The sequence below is a fragment of the Heptranchias perlo genome, chromosome 2, assembly GCF_035084215.1.
Source record: "Heptranchias perlo isolate sHepPer1 chromosome 2, sHepPer1.hap1, whole genome shotgun sequence".
Taxonomy (NCBI): Eukaryota; Metazoa; Chordata; class Chondrichthyes; order Hexanchiformes; family Hexanchidae; genus Heptranchias; species Heptranchias perlo.
Window position 1 is genome coordinate 111,051,119 of NC_090326.1, and position 19,175 is coordinate 111,070,293.

Sequence of the window (19,175 nt, forward strand, 5' to 3'; positions counted from 1 at the left end):
CAGCCCACTGAGCTAGGGACTGATCTAGATATATTAAAAAATATATACTCTTCAGAGATTCAGGTCAATTGCCTGGCCTGCATGCCATTGGTGAGGCCCACATATGCCCTTGTGGAGGCTGGTAGACCTCCACTCACTTGGCGCATTGGCCGCCACACTATCACCAGGTCGCGACTGGGGAGCAAGGGTGGGAACTCCTGACTTTTTTTTATATTCATTCTCGGGATATGGGTGTCACTGACAAGGCCAGCATTTATTAGCCATCCGTAGTTGCCCTTCAAAAGTTGGTCGTGGTGGGAGTGGATGTTTGAGCTGGTGGATGGGATGCCGATCAAGCCGGCTGCTTTATCCTTGTTGAACCACTGGAGTCCACGTGGTGAAAATAGTACCACAATGCCTTTAGATATGGAGTTCCGCGATTTTGACCCAGTGACGATGAAGGATCGGCGATATATTTCCAAGTTAGGATGGTGTATGACTTGAAGGGGAACGTGCAGGTGGTGTTGTTCCCATGCACCTGCTGCCCTTATCCTTCTAGGTGGTGGGGGTCGTGGGTTTGGGAAGCCTTGGCAACTTGCTGCAGTGCATCATGTAGGTATTATACAGCCACAGTATGTTAGCGGTTGTGGGAGTGGATGTTTGTGCTGGTGGATGGGCTGCTTTGTCCTGGATGGTGTCGAGCTTCTTGAGCGTTGCTGCAGCTGCACTCATCCGGGCAAGTGGCTGACTCCTGGCTTGTACCTTTTAGGTGGTGATGAGTCTTTGGAGAGTCAGAAAGTGAGCCACTCACCACAGAATAACCAGCCTCTGACCTGCTTTAGTAGTGACAGCATTTATGTGGCTGGTCCAGTTGAGTTTCTGGTTAATGACGACCCCCCAGGATGTTGATGGTGGGGGTTTCAGTGATGGCAATGCCATTGAATGTCATGAGGAGGTGGTTAGGCTCTTTCTTGTTGGAGATAGTCATTGTCTGGCACTTGTGTGGCATAAATGTTATTTGCCACTTATCAACCTAAATCTAGATGTTTTCATGCAGGCATGGACTGTTTCATTGTCTGAGGAATTGTGAATGGAACTGAACACTGTGCAATCATCAGCAAATAGCCCACTTCTGATCTTATGATGGAAGGAAGGTCATTGATGAAGCATCTGAAGGTAGTTGGACCTAGGACACTGCCCTGAGGAACTCCTGCAGTGATGTCCTGGGGCTGAGATAATTGGCCTCCAGCACCTACAGCCATCTTCCTTTGTGCTAGGTATGAGTCCAGCCACTGAAGAGATTTCTCCCTGATCCCCATTGACTTCAGTTTTACTAGGGCTCCTTGGTGCCACACTTGGTCAAATGCTGGCTTGATGTTAAGGGCAGTCACTTCCACATCATCTCTGGAATTCAGCTCTTTTATCCATGTTTGGACCAAGGCTGTAATGAGGTCTGGAGCCGAGTGGTTCTGGTGGAGAGGTTCCTTGTTGAGGAACGGTGAGCAGTTATTAGTGAGTAAGTGCTGCTTGATAGCATTGTTGACCACTCCTTCCATCACTTCGCTGATGATTAAGAGTAGGCTGATAGGGCGGTAATTGGCCGGGTAGGATTTGTCCTGCTTTTTGTGAACAGGACATACCTGGGCAATTTTCCATATTGTCGGGTAGATGCCAGTGTTGTAGCTGTACTGGAACAGCTTGGCTAGAGGCACAGCTAGTTTTGGATCACAGGTCTTCAGCACTACAGCCGAGATGTTGTCAGGGCCTGTAGCCTTTGCTATGTCCAGTGCACTCAGCTGTTTCTTGATATCACGTGAAGACCGGCATCAGTGATGGTGGGCGCTCAGGAGGAGGCCGAGAAAGATCATCCACTTGAGACCTCTGGCTGAAGATGGCTGCGAGCGCTTCAGCCTTGTCTTTTACTCCCATATCGTTGCGGATGGGGATGTTCATGGCACCTCCTCCTCTCTATGGCTGCTTAATTGTTCACCACCATTTGCGACTGGATGTAGCAGAACTACAGAGCTTTGACCTGATCCATTTGTTGTGGAATCTCTTAGCTCTGTATATAACATGCTGCTTCCGCTGTTTAGCATGCATGTAGTCCTGTGTTGTAGCTTCACCAGGTGGGCACCTCATTTTCAGGCATGCCTAGTGCTGCTTCCAGAATGGTCTTCTGCACCTCATTGAACCAGGATTGGTCATCTGGCTTAATGGTGATGAAGGAGTGAGGGATATGCCAGGCCATAAGGTTACAGATTGTGGTGGAATACCATTTTCTGCTTCTGCTGATGGCCCACAGCACCTCATGGATGCCCAGTTTTGAGCTGCTGGATCTGTTCTTAATCTATCCCACATAGCACAGTGATAGTGCCACATGACATGGTGGAGGATGTCATCAGTGTGAAGACGGGACTTGGTCTCCAAGGGCACTACGAGGACAGTACAGTGGTCACTCCTACCAATATTGGCATGGACAGATGCATCTGCGACAGGTAGGTTGTTGAGGATAAGGTCAAGTAGGTTATTCTCTTATATTTCTTTTCTCGGCACATGCCACATGCCCAGTCTAGCAGCTACGTCCTTCAGGTCAGTAGTGATGCTACCGAGCCATTCTTGGCAATGGACATAAAAGTCCCCCACCCAGAGTATATTCTGTGCCCTTGCTACCCTCAGTGCTTCCTCCAAGTGGTGTTCAACATGGAGGAGTACTGATTCATTAGCTGAGGGAGGGCTAAAGGTGATGATCAGCAGGAGGTTTCTTTGCCCATTTGACCTGAAGCCATGAGACTTCATGGACTCCAGAGTCAATGTTGAGGACTCCCAGGGCCGTCCCCACCCAACTGTACATCACTGTGCCCCTACTTCTGGTAGGTCTGTCCTGCCGTTGGGATAGGACATATCCAAGGATGTTGATGAAGGAGTGTGGGACATTGGTTGACAGGTATATTTCTGTGAATATGACTATGTTAGGCAGTTGCTTGACTAGTCTGTGGAACAGCTCTCCCATCTTTGGCACCAGTCCCTAGATGTTTGCGAGGAGGACTTTGCAGGGTGGACAGGGCTAGGTGTGCCCTCATCGTTGACGATGTCTAGGTCGAAGTTTGATACAACTGAGTGGCTTGCTAGACCCCTTCAGAGAGAAATTAAGAGTCAAACACATTGGTGTGGGACTGGAGCCACATATAGGCCAGATTGGGTAAGGATAGAAGGTTTCCTTCCTTAAGGGACATTAGTGAACCAGTTGGGTTTTTACGACAATCCGACAACTTCGTGGTGACTTTTACCGATACCAGCTTTCTATTTCCAGATTTTCTAAACTGAATTCAATTTCTCAAACTGCTACGGTGGGATTTGAACTCCCTTTCTCTGGATTATTAGTCCAGGTCTCTGGATTACTAGTCCAGCAACATAACCACTATGCTAACCTACCCTTATAATTAGGGAGTCCCCGTCCTTGTCCGTCATTTGACAGAAGTTCCACCCTATTCAAAGCGCTGAGGAAACTTCAGGAAACAGAGGAGATCCCAGACTAACAGGGTCTCTGCCATTTTCCTGGAAGGTTTTGCCGGTCTTCCCCCAGAGTTACAATGGGAGACCAGTGGAACCTCCACAGAATTTCAGCCCCTAAGAGTATATGAAAGGAAGAGAAATGGGAGCAGTTAAAATGAGCTCCATCGTGCACCATCTTACAATTGGTTTGTTTGGACATATTCATCTGATTACCTCTCTTCCTATACATACTAGGTGGTCTGGCAGTGAATCTATAAGACTAATACTGGGACATTCTATCACCAGGTGAACGCTGTAAGAATATGGCAGAATTTTATGGAATATTCAGCATGTATCATCAAAAGCAGCATTTGCACTTTTGGGGCCACCATCATCTGCACAGCATTTATCTTCACCACAGTGAAAATGAGAGATCCCTCCAGTCATTATGGAATATCTTTTCTCAGTCACAAATTCCCCGGGTGGGATATCTGAGTTTACCCTCAGCTCATTAGCGTTAACGCTAATTTAAGAATTCCGCCATCCAAGAATAGGTGACACAAGTGCAGCAATTGCAATGTCAGCTCCTGCCCCCAAACCTATCCTTTTCACAATGACTAGCCAGGGCTTTTAGTAGAGAGAGAGAAAGAAAGAAAAAATAAAAGAAAGAACTCCCGTCCTTATCACAACATAAAAATGGAATGGAAAGAATATTCAAACAGTATTTGCTTGCTGTAACTTAGACATAGCTAAAGTATTAAAATCTGCATAATCAAGTGCATTTGGCAACTGAATTGAGAACTGGTACAGTTCAATATAATGGGACAAATCTTCCTGGAAAATGTTAACGACGCACACTATTATTAATGCTCAAGTTGGGCAGGAAGTTCAGGGGATGAAGAGATACGCCATGAGTTGTGAATCTTCAGAATTTGCTGGTCCAATTAAGCCGCTCCACCATTTGCTTCGCGCAAAAAGCATCTCACCCTCAGCCTCCCCGTTATTTTAAGAACTTTCTGGATTTGCACATTAATTGCCCAGTAAACTCATCGCAGAAAGTTAGAGCTCATAATTAACAGCATAAGTACCCTTTTAATAACGTGATAATTATTAATGCAATGCCAATCAAACTCTCTGACCCAGAAAGGGAACAATTTAAACTGTCGACTCTCATTCCTGCAAATAATAAATTGTTGTTAGAGATTTTAAAAATTTCAAATGTTAAATATTTACATTTTTTTCTTACTTTTCCTTTCTGTCTCTTTTTTCTCTCTCTTAATCCAATTTTTCATTCCTTCCCTTTATTTCTCTCTCTGTACCTGATTTGACTCAAATTCACCCTCCTTCTCCGTCATTCCTCTGTTTCTTTCTCAATCCCTAAATCTCATTGGTTAAGGAGAAACACTGTTGGTCCCACTGTTCACTAAGGACCCAGATGCCCCATTGCCCTCACCGTGCCGTTATTAGCTCGCACTTCCAGCAAGTTATGACGCAATATATATTCAAGCTGAAGGGTGCAGGAAAAAGTCTAACTAACAGCGCATGCCGCATGATGCCCAGCAAGATTTGGCCCAATGAAATACATAATTAATGAGAAGGCAGGGTGCAAAAGTCAAGTTCTTTTTCCACCAACCTGGAGGTAATGCTGTCAGTAACTTTCCACTGAGTTGTTCTTCAAAGTACTCAGAGTAGAAAATGAAGAGCGAAACCATTCATAGTGAGGCAGAATGCTTTTTATAAATGGTATGTTTGGCTCTAAACTTTTCCAATGAAAAATCATTCATGCTGTGCTTAAGAACTTTGTCCTATTGCAGATCAATTAGATGCAGCTGCATTTCAACAGTATCCAATCCAGGAAATATTTCAGTAACTCTTCCATCATGCTGAATCTAATATGGAGCCAACATAAATAGCAGCAGATTGGGTCCAATTTTTAAATCATTCAATTGCTCTGGGAAATTTGTTGCTTTTTTTTTTAACAAACAAGTAACACGTTTTTGTTTGCTATAAATCTGCAGAATTTTGATACTTCATCTGCTTTTTGAACCTCTACCATGTTCAACTACTCACTAATATGCCATTCTAGTTTCTTTAATAGCACTCTTGCCACTGGGTGCCAAGATTGTGGGCGCAAGGCCTACACCACGAGTTTGAGTTTATAATCCAAACTGACATTCTAGTGTGGCATTGTCAGAGCCGCCATCTCTTCAGATAACATGTTAAACTAAGGTCCCAATCCACTTCATAGTACTCTTTGAGGAAGAACAGTAAGTTCTCCTGGTGTTCTTGCCAACATTCTTCCCTCAACCATTACCACCAAAACAGATTAACTGGCTATCCATTGTATTGCTGTTTGTGGGATCTTGCTACGTGCAAAATGACTGCTGTTTTTGCCTACATAAAAACATTCATTGTGTGCGAGACATTTCTGAGACATGTAATAATATGCAAGCATTCCTATTTTTCATGCTTAAATGAATGGACCTGATATGCACAATGTGAGGTGAATCAAGCTTCAGGGATTTTCAGTGATGATTGACATGGAAACTAGGAGCATGTTCATTTGTCATAAATGCAGAATTCCATTTCAAGGATTCAGTCAGCAGCTCCGAGGTTCTCCAGAATGTGCTTTATCGATTGTCTACTCCTGGTTTGATGAATAGCACAAGGAAAATAATTGATCTCTGAATAAATTTTAAAAAGCAGTATTAAGCAAAAACAATGTGCCGGTAAGATGTCTGCAAAAGTACATTTAGTCAATACTGGCGAATCTGCAGGCAGTTACAGAGCAGCCAGTATCAGTCCCCTTGATGGCTGCTGAAGTACAAGTGGTGCTGGAAAGGGTTCTGAGGAGGGTTGTCTCCATTTCATCCTATGGCACCAGCCCCAGAGGTCAGCATTACATCATGCCTGCCAGGAGGTAGAGTCAAGTTTCAAGCCACAGCTAACCAGCTCTGTCACTGCATCTGCCAAATCTGTGCTGTAGCATAGTTTAGTTGCAGGTTTCCTTCAAACAGATGACCACAGCTCTGCATCTGCTCTCTGATGACCTGATACCGTGAAGACAGTTCCACATTGTCTTTGCCCAGGCCTGCAGATATGGATGGTGGCACCTCGGGGATGTGGTTAATCAGAGTATGCTGACTGTTGATCACCATGGCATGCTTTCATTCATGGAGTGAAAGCATGATATTGTGATGATGGTACCTCCAAGGAAACGTTCAACATTATGGTTAGTCAGGCATTGAAATAGCTTAATAGGTTCATTGGGTCTGATGTCCATCTTGTGTGTACTAATTGTGTGCGGGTACTAGTGGGCGGAATATTTTAAACCTATCTTTTAAACCTATCACTTCATTGCCCTTGAGTTGCTTGAGTGGCCAGAATGAGAAAATGTTCAGCTTCCTAGCACTTATATCCTTTTTAACAATGAATATAACATTTACCAAAAATTATATATGTGGCACATCCTAGACATTCTGTCAGGACCTTAGGGTCGGGGCTTCAAGAAGTCATTGACATCGAAGCCTAAACCGATGACAGAGCTGAAAGACGATTCACTCGATTGGCCTTTTCCAATACTTACAAAGGAATCAATTCCTGTCAGTTCAGGCTAAGTGGGATAAAAATACCCAGCCTGTGGAAACCTTCCTATCCTCCCACAAAGGAAGACAAAGCTAGTTTGGTGGGGGTGTGCAATTTGTAATACCACATGCTTAGAAAACACAAACACAGTAAAAAAGAGCCTGGGAAAGTGACCTTGAAGGAACTCTGCCTGCTGACAAGCAAAACAAGACACACAATCTCCACCTGCAACAAACTGATAAAGGAACAGATTAAGGCCACATCATTATACATACCACAAGTTCCCTCCATGCAGTAATGAAATACTAGAGTTGGAAGGGATGTGATGAGAAAGGGATAATTTTGCACCCATAATATCTGCTCCAATGCTTCCATTGTAGACACCAGAGTTGGTAGTTGGCAGGGACCTTGACTGCGTTGCCCCATTTCCCATGGCTCCACTGTTATCCCTCTCCCTCCTCTCACAATGACAGAATCTCCCTTGTCCCCACTTCCATCTTAATAGCTTCTGCATTCACCAGATCACCGTCCACTATTTCCATCATGATTCCACCACCAAGCACATCTTTGCCTTCCTTTGTCTCCTTCTGCTTTCCAGAAGGACCATTCCCTGGAGGATATGCTTGTTCATTCCCATGTCATTGTTCAGAGTATCAAACATTTACATGTACTTCCAACCAAGTATACTGAATTCAATGCTTACAGTGCAGTCCCCTCCACACTGAAAAAAACAAATGCAGATTAGTTAGGAGACAGTTTGCTGAACACCTCAATTCTGTCCACAAATGTAATCCTGGCCTCTCTATGGCTTGCCGCTTCAATTCCCCTTCCCGTTCCCATCTGACCTTTCTGTCCTTGGCTTCCTACACCTTTCCAACCATGCTCAATGCAAGCTTCAGGAACAGTAGGGCTAATTTTGTGAGTCTGCCTCTCGGTGGAAAACTTTGCCCGCCGGAAGCAAATATCATAAATTCGGGTGTTTTTTGACCTTTCACTACCCTTCATAATCTCATCATTCTCCTGGGCACTTTGCAGCTCTCTGGCCTCAACACTGGAGGTAAATTTCCATGAGGGTTCCCCCATTTGTCCATCATAACTTCAATGGAAGAGCTTGAGAAAACAACGGATGAGCGGGAGAATGCCTGGAGAAATTCACCCTCCTTGACTTTAGTAACTTCAGACTTCACCTCTCATCCCCTTCCACTTACCTGCCCATTTCTCCCATTCAACATCCACTTGATTTGACTTTAATTTGCAGTGGGCGGGGTTTGTGTGCATATCTTTTCCATGCCTAATCAGCCATTTTCACACTTTTATTTTTTAATGGCTTTTCATTGTCTCACTAAGGTGATTTTTGTTGATCATCCATAAGTTTTCACCTCTTCCCAAATTTTCTGCCCATTAAGCTCATTACTGCCTCACCTTTGACAGAAGTCAACATTCCTGACTCTTTTACTTGAAAAGGAAAAATTTATAGGGCTATGGGGAAAGAGCAGGTGAGTGGGACTAATTGGAGAACTCTTCCAAAGAGCCGGCACAGGCACAATGGGCCGAATGGCCATCTTTTGTGCTGTATGATTCTATGATTTCTATGATCTACACTTGTTATTTTACCCCACCTTTCATTTTCTTCAATCCTGTAAAAAGGCTTGCTTATCTTTCAGTTTCCAGTTCTGTCAAAGAGTTTACAGCTGAAAGGTTAACCTCTCTTTTCTATTTACAGATGCTGAAAAACCTGCTGTATATTTCCACCATTTTCTGTTTTTGTTTCAGATTCTCAGCATCTGCAATAATTTATTTTTATCAATTCTGCAGCACATCTTCTGGGTGTGACCAAACAATCAGCTCTCCTAGAAAAACCTGTATTGAACTGGGTTCAGCACACTCCCTTCTGGGGCTTTCTATGGTGATCCTGATAAACTTCAACAGACACAAGCTACTGGACTTTCTCCTACCTTTCTCCTGCCTGCTGCACCATTATGTGCGGCTGGAGAAGACCATTGTGGTCCATCTAGCCAGTCCGTGTGTTTGGGAAATATCATATTCCATTTTGCCTGTCATGCCCCATATCATTTTTTTTCCAGATACTAATCCAGCTGTCTCTTGAATTTGCTGATACATCTGCCTCCTCCCCCACCCCCCCTTCTCATGCCTCCTTTGTCAGTCCAACATTCCCTGCCCTCTGCATAGAGCATAATCTCTCTTTTCACTCTAACTCTTCCAAGTTTAAGGCTCTGATTTGGGTCAGGAGTGGCTTCGGAAAGTCAAGACTGGTGGAGTCACAAGAATGGGCGGACACTGATTCCCCATTTGTTTCAATCAGGCATTAAGTCAGTGCTCAATTGTCTCACTGAAAACCGGTGAGATGCTGATTTTAAAATTATCATGAGCAGCATAATGGACTGTTGAGGGCAGCAGGCATACCTCCAGAAGTTGCATCAAAAGTAGGCTCTGTGTAAACGAAGCGTGTGGAAAATGACATTAAACATTTTGGAAAGCAGAGAGTGCAAGCTTCCCTTAAAGGCTGCAATTCCCAGCGTGACACGACTACATTTTGAATCGATTTTTGGCACAAATATATTTTTCATTTCTTTGTCCTCTAAAAACTTTTTGCTCAGGGTTGGTACAATTTACACCTATTATGTTCTTACATTTAAAGTGTTAGCATGGAGAAACTGGAGGATAAGCAAAGGAGGGATAGTTGGCAAGTCAGATTACACCACAAGTGCATTTACTGCACCAACTACTCTGCAATCATGCCTCAATTTGTTTAAGAAACAGTGCCTCAGGGGACTGCACTTCAGCAGACAAACAGTAACTCATGCTTCAAGCAGATCTCCATGCCTCTTCCACATGCATGACACTGTCAGTGGCAGTGAAGGTCACCATTGCCCTCAATTTTGATGTATCAGGACCCTTTCAGCTACCCAGAGGGGACATCACCTGCATCTGCCAGTCTGCTGTCCACAGATGCATAATACCATATGACTGATGCAGTATTCAAGTCAGCCAACTGATCTTCTCCACAGTCAGCAACAGTATGATTCTGCAGTGAATTTCTATTGCATGGCAGCAGTTCCTCCAATCCAGGGAAGTTATAGATGGAACATGTGGCCCTACAGGAACACAACTCATCAGCTTTTATGAACTGTAAGGGATATAAGGACTGAATCCACATTCCGAGCAGAGAATTTATGGGCACACCATATGAGGGCACACCATATGAGTGCAGGATCTTAGAACTAGTCATATAGCATCCTTAATGTGCAGCTTATGTGTGACTATCAGCAGATGCTACAATGCCTTCATCCTCAGGTTATCAAGAGTGCCTACATTACTTGAGTCTCAAAGAAGATTGCACGATAGGCTGCTAGAAGACAAAAGATAACCTTTGCAGCCATGGCTACTGCGCCTGTGAACTGCAGCTGAGCATTGGCACAACCAGAAGCATGGAGCATCAGGATCATAATTGAGCTAAACCTAAGGATTCCTGAAGAAATACCTCATGTGCCTTGAGTGGTCAGGGTTGTGCTGCAGTACAGTTCTGCAAAATGCTCTCACATCATCATGGTGTACTGCATGCTGCACAATTTTGTCCTGCAGAGAGGCATTCATGTGCAGCTGTTGCAGGATGACATTTGGGTTTGGGCACTTCAGGGGAGATCCTGAGCAGGGGTTGGAGAAATTTTGCTTTTGGGTGACCAAGTGGCGAGGGATGGCAGGAAGACCCAGGTGTGGAGTTGTCTAGAGAGACTGCACCTTCATCCATGCCAGCCATGCTTTTGCTGTTGGGTTTTAGCTCATTGTGGCCACTGATCCGTGTGTCAGCAAACCTGATGACACCACGGAGTTTTGTGGGGCCCTTGGCAAAACCTTGCTCAGTGCAGATGTCCCTACAGTGAACTGAATGCGTTCTTCATTCCTGTACAGATGCAGTCTATGGACTCCTCTATAGTGGCCTTTAGCTCTTCCAGGTTGCTGGATACAGTGTCTACTGAAGGTATTATGCTTCTGTGATCAGAAAACATGCTTCTTTTAAAGCAGGTCCTGTGAGGTCTGCATTCCTTGGCTTCTTCTTCCTGTTCTTCCTCTGCCTTCATCTTCAATCCTCCTGCTCACCTGTGCTTTGTGAGTCACTCGATACATTGTCATCATTGTCACTAAAAAAAATCCCATGGGCTGGACGTATGTGAGCTGGCACTTGGGGGTTAGGACTGAGTGAAGCTGGTTGCTGTCAAGTGCATGGCAGTTCCAGCACAGCACCCTGGTGAAATTATTGCTATTTCATACCTAGAGAAGGAAGAGATATTACAATGGTTAAATGCATGTGAAAGGAGCTCCAGGAGAAATTGTCACATATTCTTATGCTAGTGTGCCTGTTTTGGTGGCAGTCCTTGGGTGGATGAGTAGTAAAGGTGAGAATGAAGCAGATGATAAAAATGGTACACAACCTCAGCTTGGGAAGCTGGGCTCCAATTTCCCTCTCCGTGATAAGTAGCCTGAGTGCCACCTCTTCAAAGAGCTGAGGGGCTGGTAATTATGTGGTCCTCCTTCTGTGCCAGTCTGTTCTCATGTGGTAATACATCATCTTGTCCTATAAGAAGAGAAGCAGATGTAAGAAGTTCACATTGTTGGAGTTATACAATAATAGCTAAGGGCTATTGTGTATGTTTATTTTTATTCGTTCATGGGATGTGGGTGTCGCTGGCGAGGCCAGCATTTATTACCCATCCCTAATTGCCCTTGAGATGTAAGTATGTAAGTATGTATGTATGTAACAGTAGATGTGATTACACGGACATGCATCATGCAGCTATATTATTACAGAAGCTAGATTGTTATTGTCTAGTTTCCTGGGAAAGTAGTGAGTGAAGGCAGCATTATAGGTAGCTGATGAGGACATCAAAGACGCATTGTGGAAAAATGGCTATGGATGGTAAGCATTCAAATGAGTGAAAGTTAGCGTGAGGAGACTGAAAGTGTACATTGTGGCATGTATACTCTGGGTTTGTACCTAAGAGAATGTTGTGGTTCTTGGACCAATCTTAGCAGACTGACTAAGGTCCATGCTCATTTGATCCCATGTCCTATGGGAATTACTGTGTACATTGACATGGGTTGCCACCTCCTCCCATGTGATTTGGGCCACTCCTCCATGCAATCTGTGACCTTGGGTGACAAAGGTAGCTGAATCCTGCTTGCCCCAACAGAACTTCAAAGCTGGTATCTGGGAGCTTTGAAGCTCTTGCTGCTACTCCTTCAGCTTGTTCCATCTACAGCACTAAATCGAGCTTGCAGCATGACAATATCATAGTCCATATAGTCATGAGTTCTCAAATGGATGTTGCACACAGTGAGAGCTCACTTGATTAATGAAGTCTGAATGTGGACTGCCTTAAAGCAAATGAGAAATCATGAAATTCATTGCAGCCACTTCTCCCCCCAGTCTATGCTTGGACCAAAAGACTTTCTCTACTGTAATTGTTGAACAATTGCCCATAACAGGTTCTTTTTAAAATTTGATGATATCCAAATTGATTACATACTTTGTGATCTTTAATATGGAGGTGAAAATCCATGGAGGGTGCATCCAGGCATAAGTACTGGGATGCACTCACTAGGACCTCCACCGCTGACCTCCTTTGATTAGCTTGTAAAGAGTGAGTGCAAGCTTAGCCTCTTACAAGGCCTACAGAAGTACTGACATAAGACAATGACGCAGTGTATCTGGAGCCCATCCTAATCTTTGGCCCTTAAAGGCCATTCCTGCTGGTGTTCCGATGGGAGTGTGCCAGAAGGGATTTGAAATTGTGGCCTCTATTTATTTTTCTTACTCTGCCCCATAAGTGCAACCACTGATGAGGATAAAGGGAACTTGTCCGTGCCAATTTTCTTTGACACATTATGCCCATCTCACTCCAAATCCACAAATTACCCCTGATGTCCCTCTAACATTTTATACGTAGCCCCTTCTGAATCTGCAAATTGATTTTACATTCATTATGACTTCACAGGGGATGTTATGTTCTGCAAATAGCCTTGCAGAATAACAAATATTTTAAGAATTGAGCTATTTATATTTTATTTGATACTTGTAGTTTTTTTGGAGAAGAAAGGTTTACAGTGAGAACTGAATGTATCTTCACTACGGGTAGAATCTCTGAGGTTTGTGCTGATCTCTCATCGAAGTTAAGGTGGATGATTGGGACAATCCCCACGGAAATTCTACCTCAAAGTCTTTGGCTGCACATTGAAATTTAAACGCAACTCTACAACACCAGGTTAAACTCACTTTATATACTCTCACTGGCGTGTATCTAACTCTGTATCCCTATGTTTTGAATTGTCTAGTCTACACTGTTTCACAATATGTAGTCTGAGTGAAAAAAAACTTAAGTTGGAGCCCTTTATTTATACCATGATAAATCCCTCAGCGTTATCTTTCATTCCTTAAAGTAAAAATTACTTTGCAATTAGTTACAGAGCTGAAAATCTAAACTTTAAGCTATAAGTTGTCCTAATTTTGAATATTACTGCCTTCTATGGGATGTTTCAATGTGATGGCTAAACTCATCTAAAAAGACAACCTCACGATGCTCCACTTTTCCAGCTTCCACCCTAACCACGTCAAAGAGGCCATCCCCTATGGACAGGCCCTACGAATACACAGGATCTGCTCAGACGAGGAGGAACGCGATGGACACCTACAGACGCTGAAAGACGCCCTCGTAAGAATGGGATATGACACTCGACTTGTCGATCGACAGTTCCGACGGGCCACAGCGAAGAATCGCATAGACCTCCTCAGAAGACAAACACGGGACGCAACCAACAGAGTACCCTTCGTCATCCAGTACTTCCCCGGAGCGGAGAAACTATGCCATGTTCTCCGCAGTCTTCAACATGTCATCGATGACGACGAACACCTCGCTAAGGCCATCCCCACGCCTCCACTACTCGCCTTCAAACAGCCACCCAACCTCAAACAGACCATCGCTCGCAGCAAATTACCCAGCTTTCAGGAGTACAGCGTCCACAACACCACACAACCCTGCCACGGCAACCTCTGCAAGACATGCCAGATCATCGACACAGATACCACCATCACACGAGAGGACACCACCCACCAGGTACATGGTTCATACTCCTGTGACTCGGCCAACGTTGTCTACCTCATACGTTGCAGGAAAGGATGTCCCGGAGCATGGTACATTGGCGAGACCATGCAGACACTGCGACAACGGATGAACGGACACCGCGCAACAATCGCCAGACAGGAGGGTTCCCTCCCAGTCGGGGAACACTTCAGCAGTCAAGGACATTCAGCCACCGATCTTCGGGTAAGTGTTCTCCAAGGCGGCCTTTGAGGCACACGACAACGCAAAATCGTCGAGCAGAAATTGATAGCCAAGTTCCGCACCCATGAGGACGGCCTCAACCGGGATCTTGGGTTCATGTCACGCTACACGTAACCCCACCAGCAAGGAAAAAAAAGTTATCTGTTTTTAATACAACTGGAAATTCTCTCTCTCTCTCTGCCTTTCGGGTCTCTTTCTCTCTGTTTGTGTAATTTGACACATTGTGTATTCAGCATACTGGGACCTACTGTTTTCCGTGGCTAACCTGTCTGAACACCAACGACACCTTTGATTGGTGTGATGGTGTCCCAGCCTAATATAAGATATGCGATTTGAGAACCTCTCATTCACTACTCACCTGACGAAGGAGATAATCTCCGAAAGCTTGTGATTTTAAAATAAAATTGTTGGACTATAACCTGGTGTTGTAAGATTCCTTACATTCATCTAAAAAGAGGTTAATGTTGCCTTATATGAAGCCATCTATATTCCTAAAAACCCCTATAGAATATATTTTGAAAAACAAAATAATCCTTTTGTCTTTTTTATAAACCACATGTGTGGCATGAAGAGAATATTGTGTAGGAGGCAGTGGAATAAGATAAAAAATTACACTCATGATGACAACAAATGAGAGACAAAAGTCTCTCCCACTCATGGAAATGTCAGATTCCATATACCATTTCTAACTCTTTAGGTATGTTCTCTCAATGTACTTGAGGAGTTTTAATATGGAAGCAGATTACAGATGTACCAAAAAAAAAGAAGAATATGAAACTGAGAAGGAATTGCTAAGACAATATACTGCTGGATATTTTAGTTGAGTGTCTGTTTTCTCCTTATTAAGGCTACTTAGCTCCATTTATCCTTCTATTTGAGAAGGAACATAGGAACATAAGATCAGGAGCGGGCTATTTAGCCCCTCAAGCCTGTTCCTCCATTCAATGAGATCATAGCTGATCTGTGACCCAACTCCATGTACCTGCTTTAGCCCCATATCCCTTAATAACTTTGGTTAACAAAAATCTATCAATCTCAGAACTAAAATTAACAATTGAACTAGCATCAACTGTCATTTGCAGAAGAGAGTTCCAAACTTCTACCACCTTTTGCATGTCGAAGTGTTGCCTAAATTTAGAATCTGAGTAGCTGATACGGGTTTCTCCCTTTCAAACACAATGTTGAACTCGATCATATTGTGATCGCTATTAGATAAATGTTCACGCACCATTAGGCTGTTAACTAAATCTGGCTGATTACTCATTATTAAATCTAATAAGGCCTTCCCCCTTGTTGGTTCTAGGACATATTGTTGCAGAAAGCTGTCCTGAACACACTCAAGAAATTCGCTGCCTTTCTGACATGAACTCGCCTGCGGAAGGTTGGTCTGGACCACCAACTCTTTTAAGATCAGTCAGTAGTGCTTCATGGTCAGCCATCAGAATGCATTATTCCAGACTGTTTCATTTTTCTTTCTCGTCCTAAGATTGAACAACAACCATAATGCTTTACCCAGAAGCCCAGGCAAAACTAGCAAAACTCACAAAATTTTCATTCCCCTATATAACAATAATTACACTTCAAAGCATTTAATTGTGTGAAGCACTTTGGGGCGTCTCTAAGAGAAAGGATAGATGCTGTATAAATGCACGTTCTTTCTTTCTAACTTACAATTTCAACGTTTTATACACTGTCTTTTTAACTCGACAGTCTAACAGTGGATCCTGGAAGTCACCCTGACCTCTGTGATCTGGTAGCTGTACCTTTTTTGTAAGCTAAATTTATAGATGTACCCGAGGGGTAGCAATTTCCCAATTTGCAGTAATCTGCTTAGCAGATTTAATATATTCTTGTGCTATATTGCACAGTTCACTTTGGTCTGGTAGTATTAAACTGAGGCCAAGTTTTATTATGACAACAACTAATATATTTTTTCAGAATTAAAAACAGGTGTGGGGGTGAATTTTCACTTTTATTGTTGGTTTTACCGTTGTGTTGTCAGACTGATTGTCTGATATCCAGTCCTGGAGGAGCTGCAATTTCCATCAATTAAACATTGGGACAACCAAAGCCAATGGCTTCAGCTCTCACCATCAACACTGTTCCCTCGCTAGTGACTCCATCCCCCTCCCCAGCCACTGTCTCAGACTGAACCAGACCGATCACGGCCATGCTATTTCACCCTGAACTGAGCTCCAATCCCATATCCTCTAACATCCCATAACATCACCCATCTCCACCCCTGCTTCAGCATATCTGTTTTTGTTACCTCCAGAATCGATTATTCCTATGCTGCCCTGGCCGGCCTCCCATCTTCCACCCTCCATAACCTTGAGTTCATCCAAAACTTTGCTGCTCATGTCCTAACCCGCACCAATCCCCTTCACCCATTATCCTTTTGCTCGCTGAGGGATGTTAAGTCTTCCTAATGCTTAATTGGAGGATATTGCAGTTCATCCAGGACTGGTTGTCGAACAAGCAGTCTGACAACACATAGGCAGTGGAAGGGTTGAGGAAGGTAGTGGTAAGGTAGAGCTGGGTGTTGTCAACGTACATGTGGAATCTGATATCTTCGGATGATATTGCTGAGGGGCCGCACGTACATGAGAAATAGGAAGGGGCCATGGATAAATCCTTAGGGGACTCCAGGGGTAACAGTGTGGGGGTGAGAAGAGAAGCCACTGCAGGTGATTCTCTGGCTACAGCTGGACAGGTAAGAGTGAAAACATGCAAGGGCAGTTCCACTCAGTTGGACAGCAGAGGAGATGCGTTGGAAGAGGATGGTGTGGTCAACCGCATCAAAGGCTGCAGACAGGTCAAGAAGGATGAGAAGGGATAATGCACCATGGTCACAGTCACAGAGGATGGTCTTTGTGATTTTGAATAGCAGCGTTTCCGGAAGGGGCGGAAATCTGATTGGAGAGGTTCAAACATGTCGTGTGGGGAAAATTAGCACAAATTTGGGAGGCGACAACACGTTCAGGGACTTTCAAGAGGAAAGGGAGTTTGGAAATAGGCTGGTAGGTTACAAGGACAGAGGGGTCAAGGGTGGATTTTTTGACGAGGTAGGTAATGATGGCAGATTTGAAAGGGAATTGGACAATAGCAATGAGAGGGAACCGTTTACAATATGAGCTAGCATGGAGGCCAAAAAGGGAAGGTGAGTGGTTAGCAGTTTAGTGGGAATAGTGTCGAGAGGGCAAGAGGTGGGTCTCATGGATAAGATGTGGTCAGCTAGGGCATGAGGGGAGATAGGAAAGAAACAAGAGAAAGATGCGAGTTCAGGGCTAGGGCAGGGGGAAGCCTTGAGGGAAGTTTGGCTTGGTGGAAAGTGGGAGGGAGGGATGCGGCAATGGCAGCTGAATGGATTGTCTCAACCTTAGTGACAAAGAAGTCCATGAGCTCTTCACACTCATTGTTGGAGGTGAGGATGGAGGGGACAGGGAAGAGATGTAAGGAGACGGTTGATGAGTGGAGAAAAGAAACCGCAGGTTATTTTTGCATTCCAGGATGATCCTGGAGTAGTGTGCAGTTTGGCAGAGGAGAGCAGGGTCTGATAGTGCTCGATGTGGTCCAGCCAGGTTTGACAACAAATGGCTAAACCAGTTGTGCACTATATATGTTCAAGTCTGTATTCCTTGGACTTTTGGAAGCGAAGATGGTGGCCATACCAAGGGGAACAACCAAGGTGGGAGAGAGTAAGGGTTTTGCTGGGGCAAGGGCATCAAAGTTGGAGGTGAGGTGTGATTGAGCAGATCGACAGCTGCAGAAATATCATGGCAAACAGAGGGCATATTAGTATTATCCTTGTCACTGGTTATATAGACAGGTTATATAAAATTATCAAACGGAGGACAAAGGCTAAACAGTTGGGAGTTTGGAAATGCCGTAGTAAGTGATTTGGGGAGAGATTTCTCCAGGGCAGATGCAGAAGGAAGTGAGGTTGGAAGAGGACAGGAGGATGTGAGTGGTGAGGGATACAAGGAAGTGAACAGAGCTAATCTTGCCTGTGATTAAAACAATGGGAATAGAGAAGCCACGTGAGATGGGGGTAGAAGAGTTTATATGGAGGGAGAGGTTAAGGGAGGACAGGAGCAACAAATCCACACATTTGAACAAAAAGTAAGTTCAAGTGACAAGCATCCTTCATACTTGAACTCCTGACCTGGCATTTGGGAGTCAAGCACTATGTCTGAGCTACTGCACTGCTATTTTATTTAAGTTTTCAATTTTTAATCTATATCTAAAAGGTCACCGGGAATGGGGATTATAGTGCTTTAATTCTATAAATAATTTGTGTACATTTCTTCAAGAAGGCAAACCAAATTGAACATTGAACATAAGAACATTACAAATAGGAGCAGGAGTAGGCCATATGGCCCCTCGAGCCTGCTCCGCCATTCAATAAGATCACCGCTGATCTTCTATCTCAACTCTACTTCTCCACCTGCTCCCCATATCTCTTGATTCCCCTAGAGTCCAAAAATCAATCAACCGCGGTCTGGAAATACTCAATGACTGAGCATACGCAGCACTCTGCAATAGAGGATTCCAGAGATTCACAACCCTCAGAGTGAAGAAATTGTTCCTCGTCTCAGTCCTAAATCGTCGACCCCTTATCTTGAGACTATGATCCCTAGTTCTAGACTCTCCAGCCAGGGGAAACAGGCTCTGTTGAATGCTTAAGAAAGAACGCAGAGAATTTATTTGGGATAATTTTATATAACCTGTGTATATAACCAGTTTCAAGGATAATACTAA

At 44.0% G+C, this 19,175-nt stretch overlaps 1 protein-coding gene across 1 annotated transcript in view; it reads left to right on the forward strand.

Moving 5' to 3' along the window:
- LOC137334178 (uncharacterized) overlaps positions 1–14,818 on the forward strand; it is a 59,799-nt gene extending 44,981 nt beyond the window's left edge. The window contains exon 2 of the mRNA XM_067998744.1: positions 13,667–14,818. Coding sequence (XP_067854845.1) covers positions 13,791–14,423 — 633 coding nt within the window. The 5' untranslated portion in view covers positions 13,667–13,790 and the 3' untranslated portion in view covers positions 14,424–14,818. The remainder of the gene's footprint in view (positions 1–13,666) is intronic.
- The last annotated feature ends 4,357 nt before the right edge of the window (positions 14,819–19,175 follow it).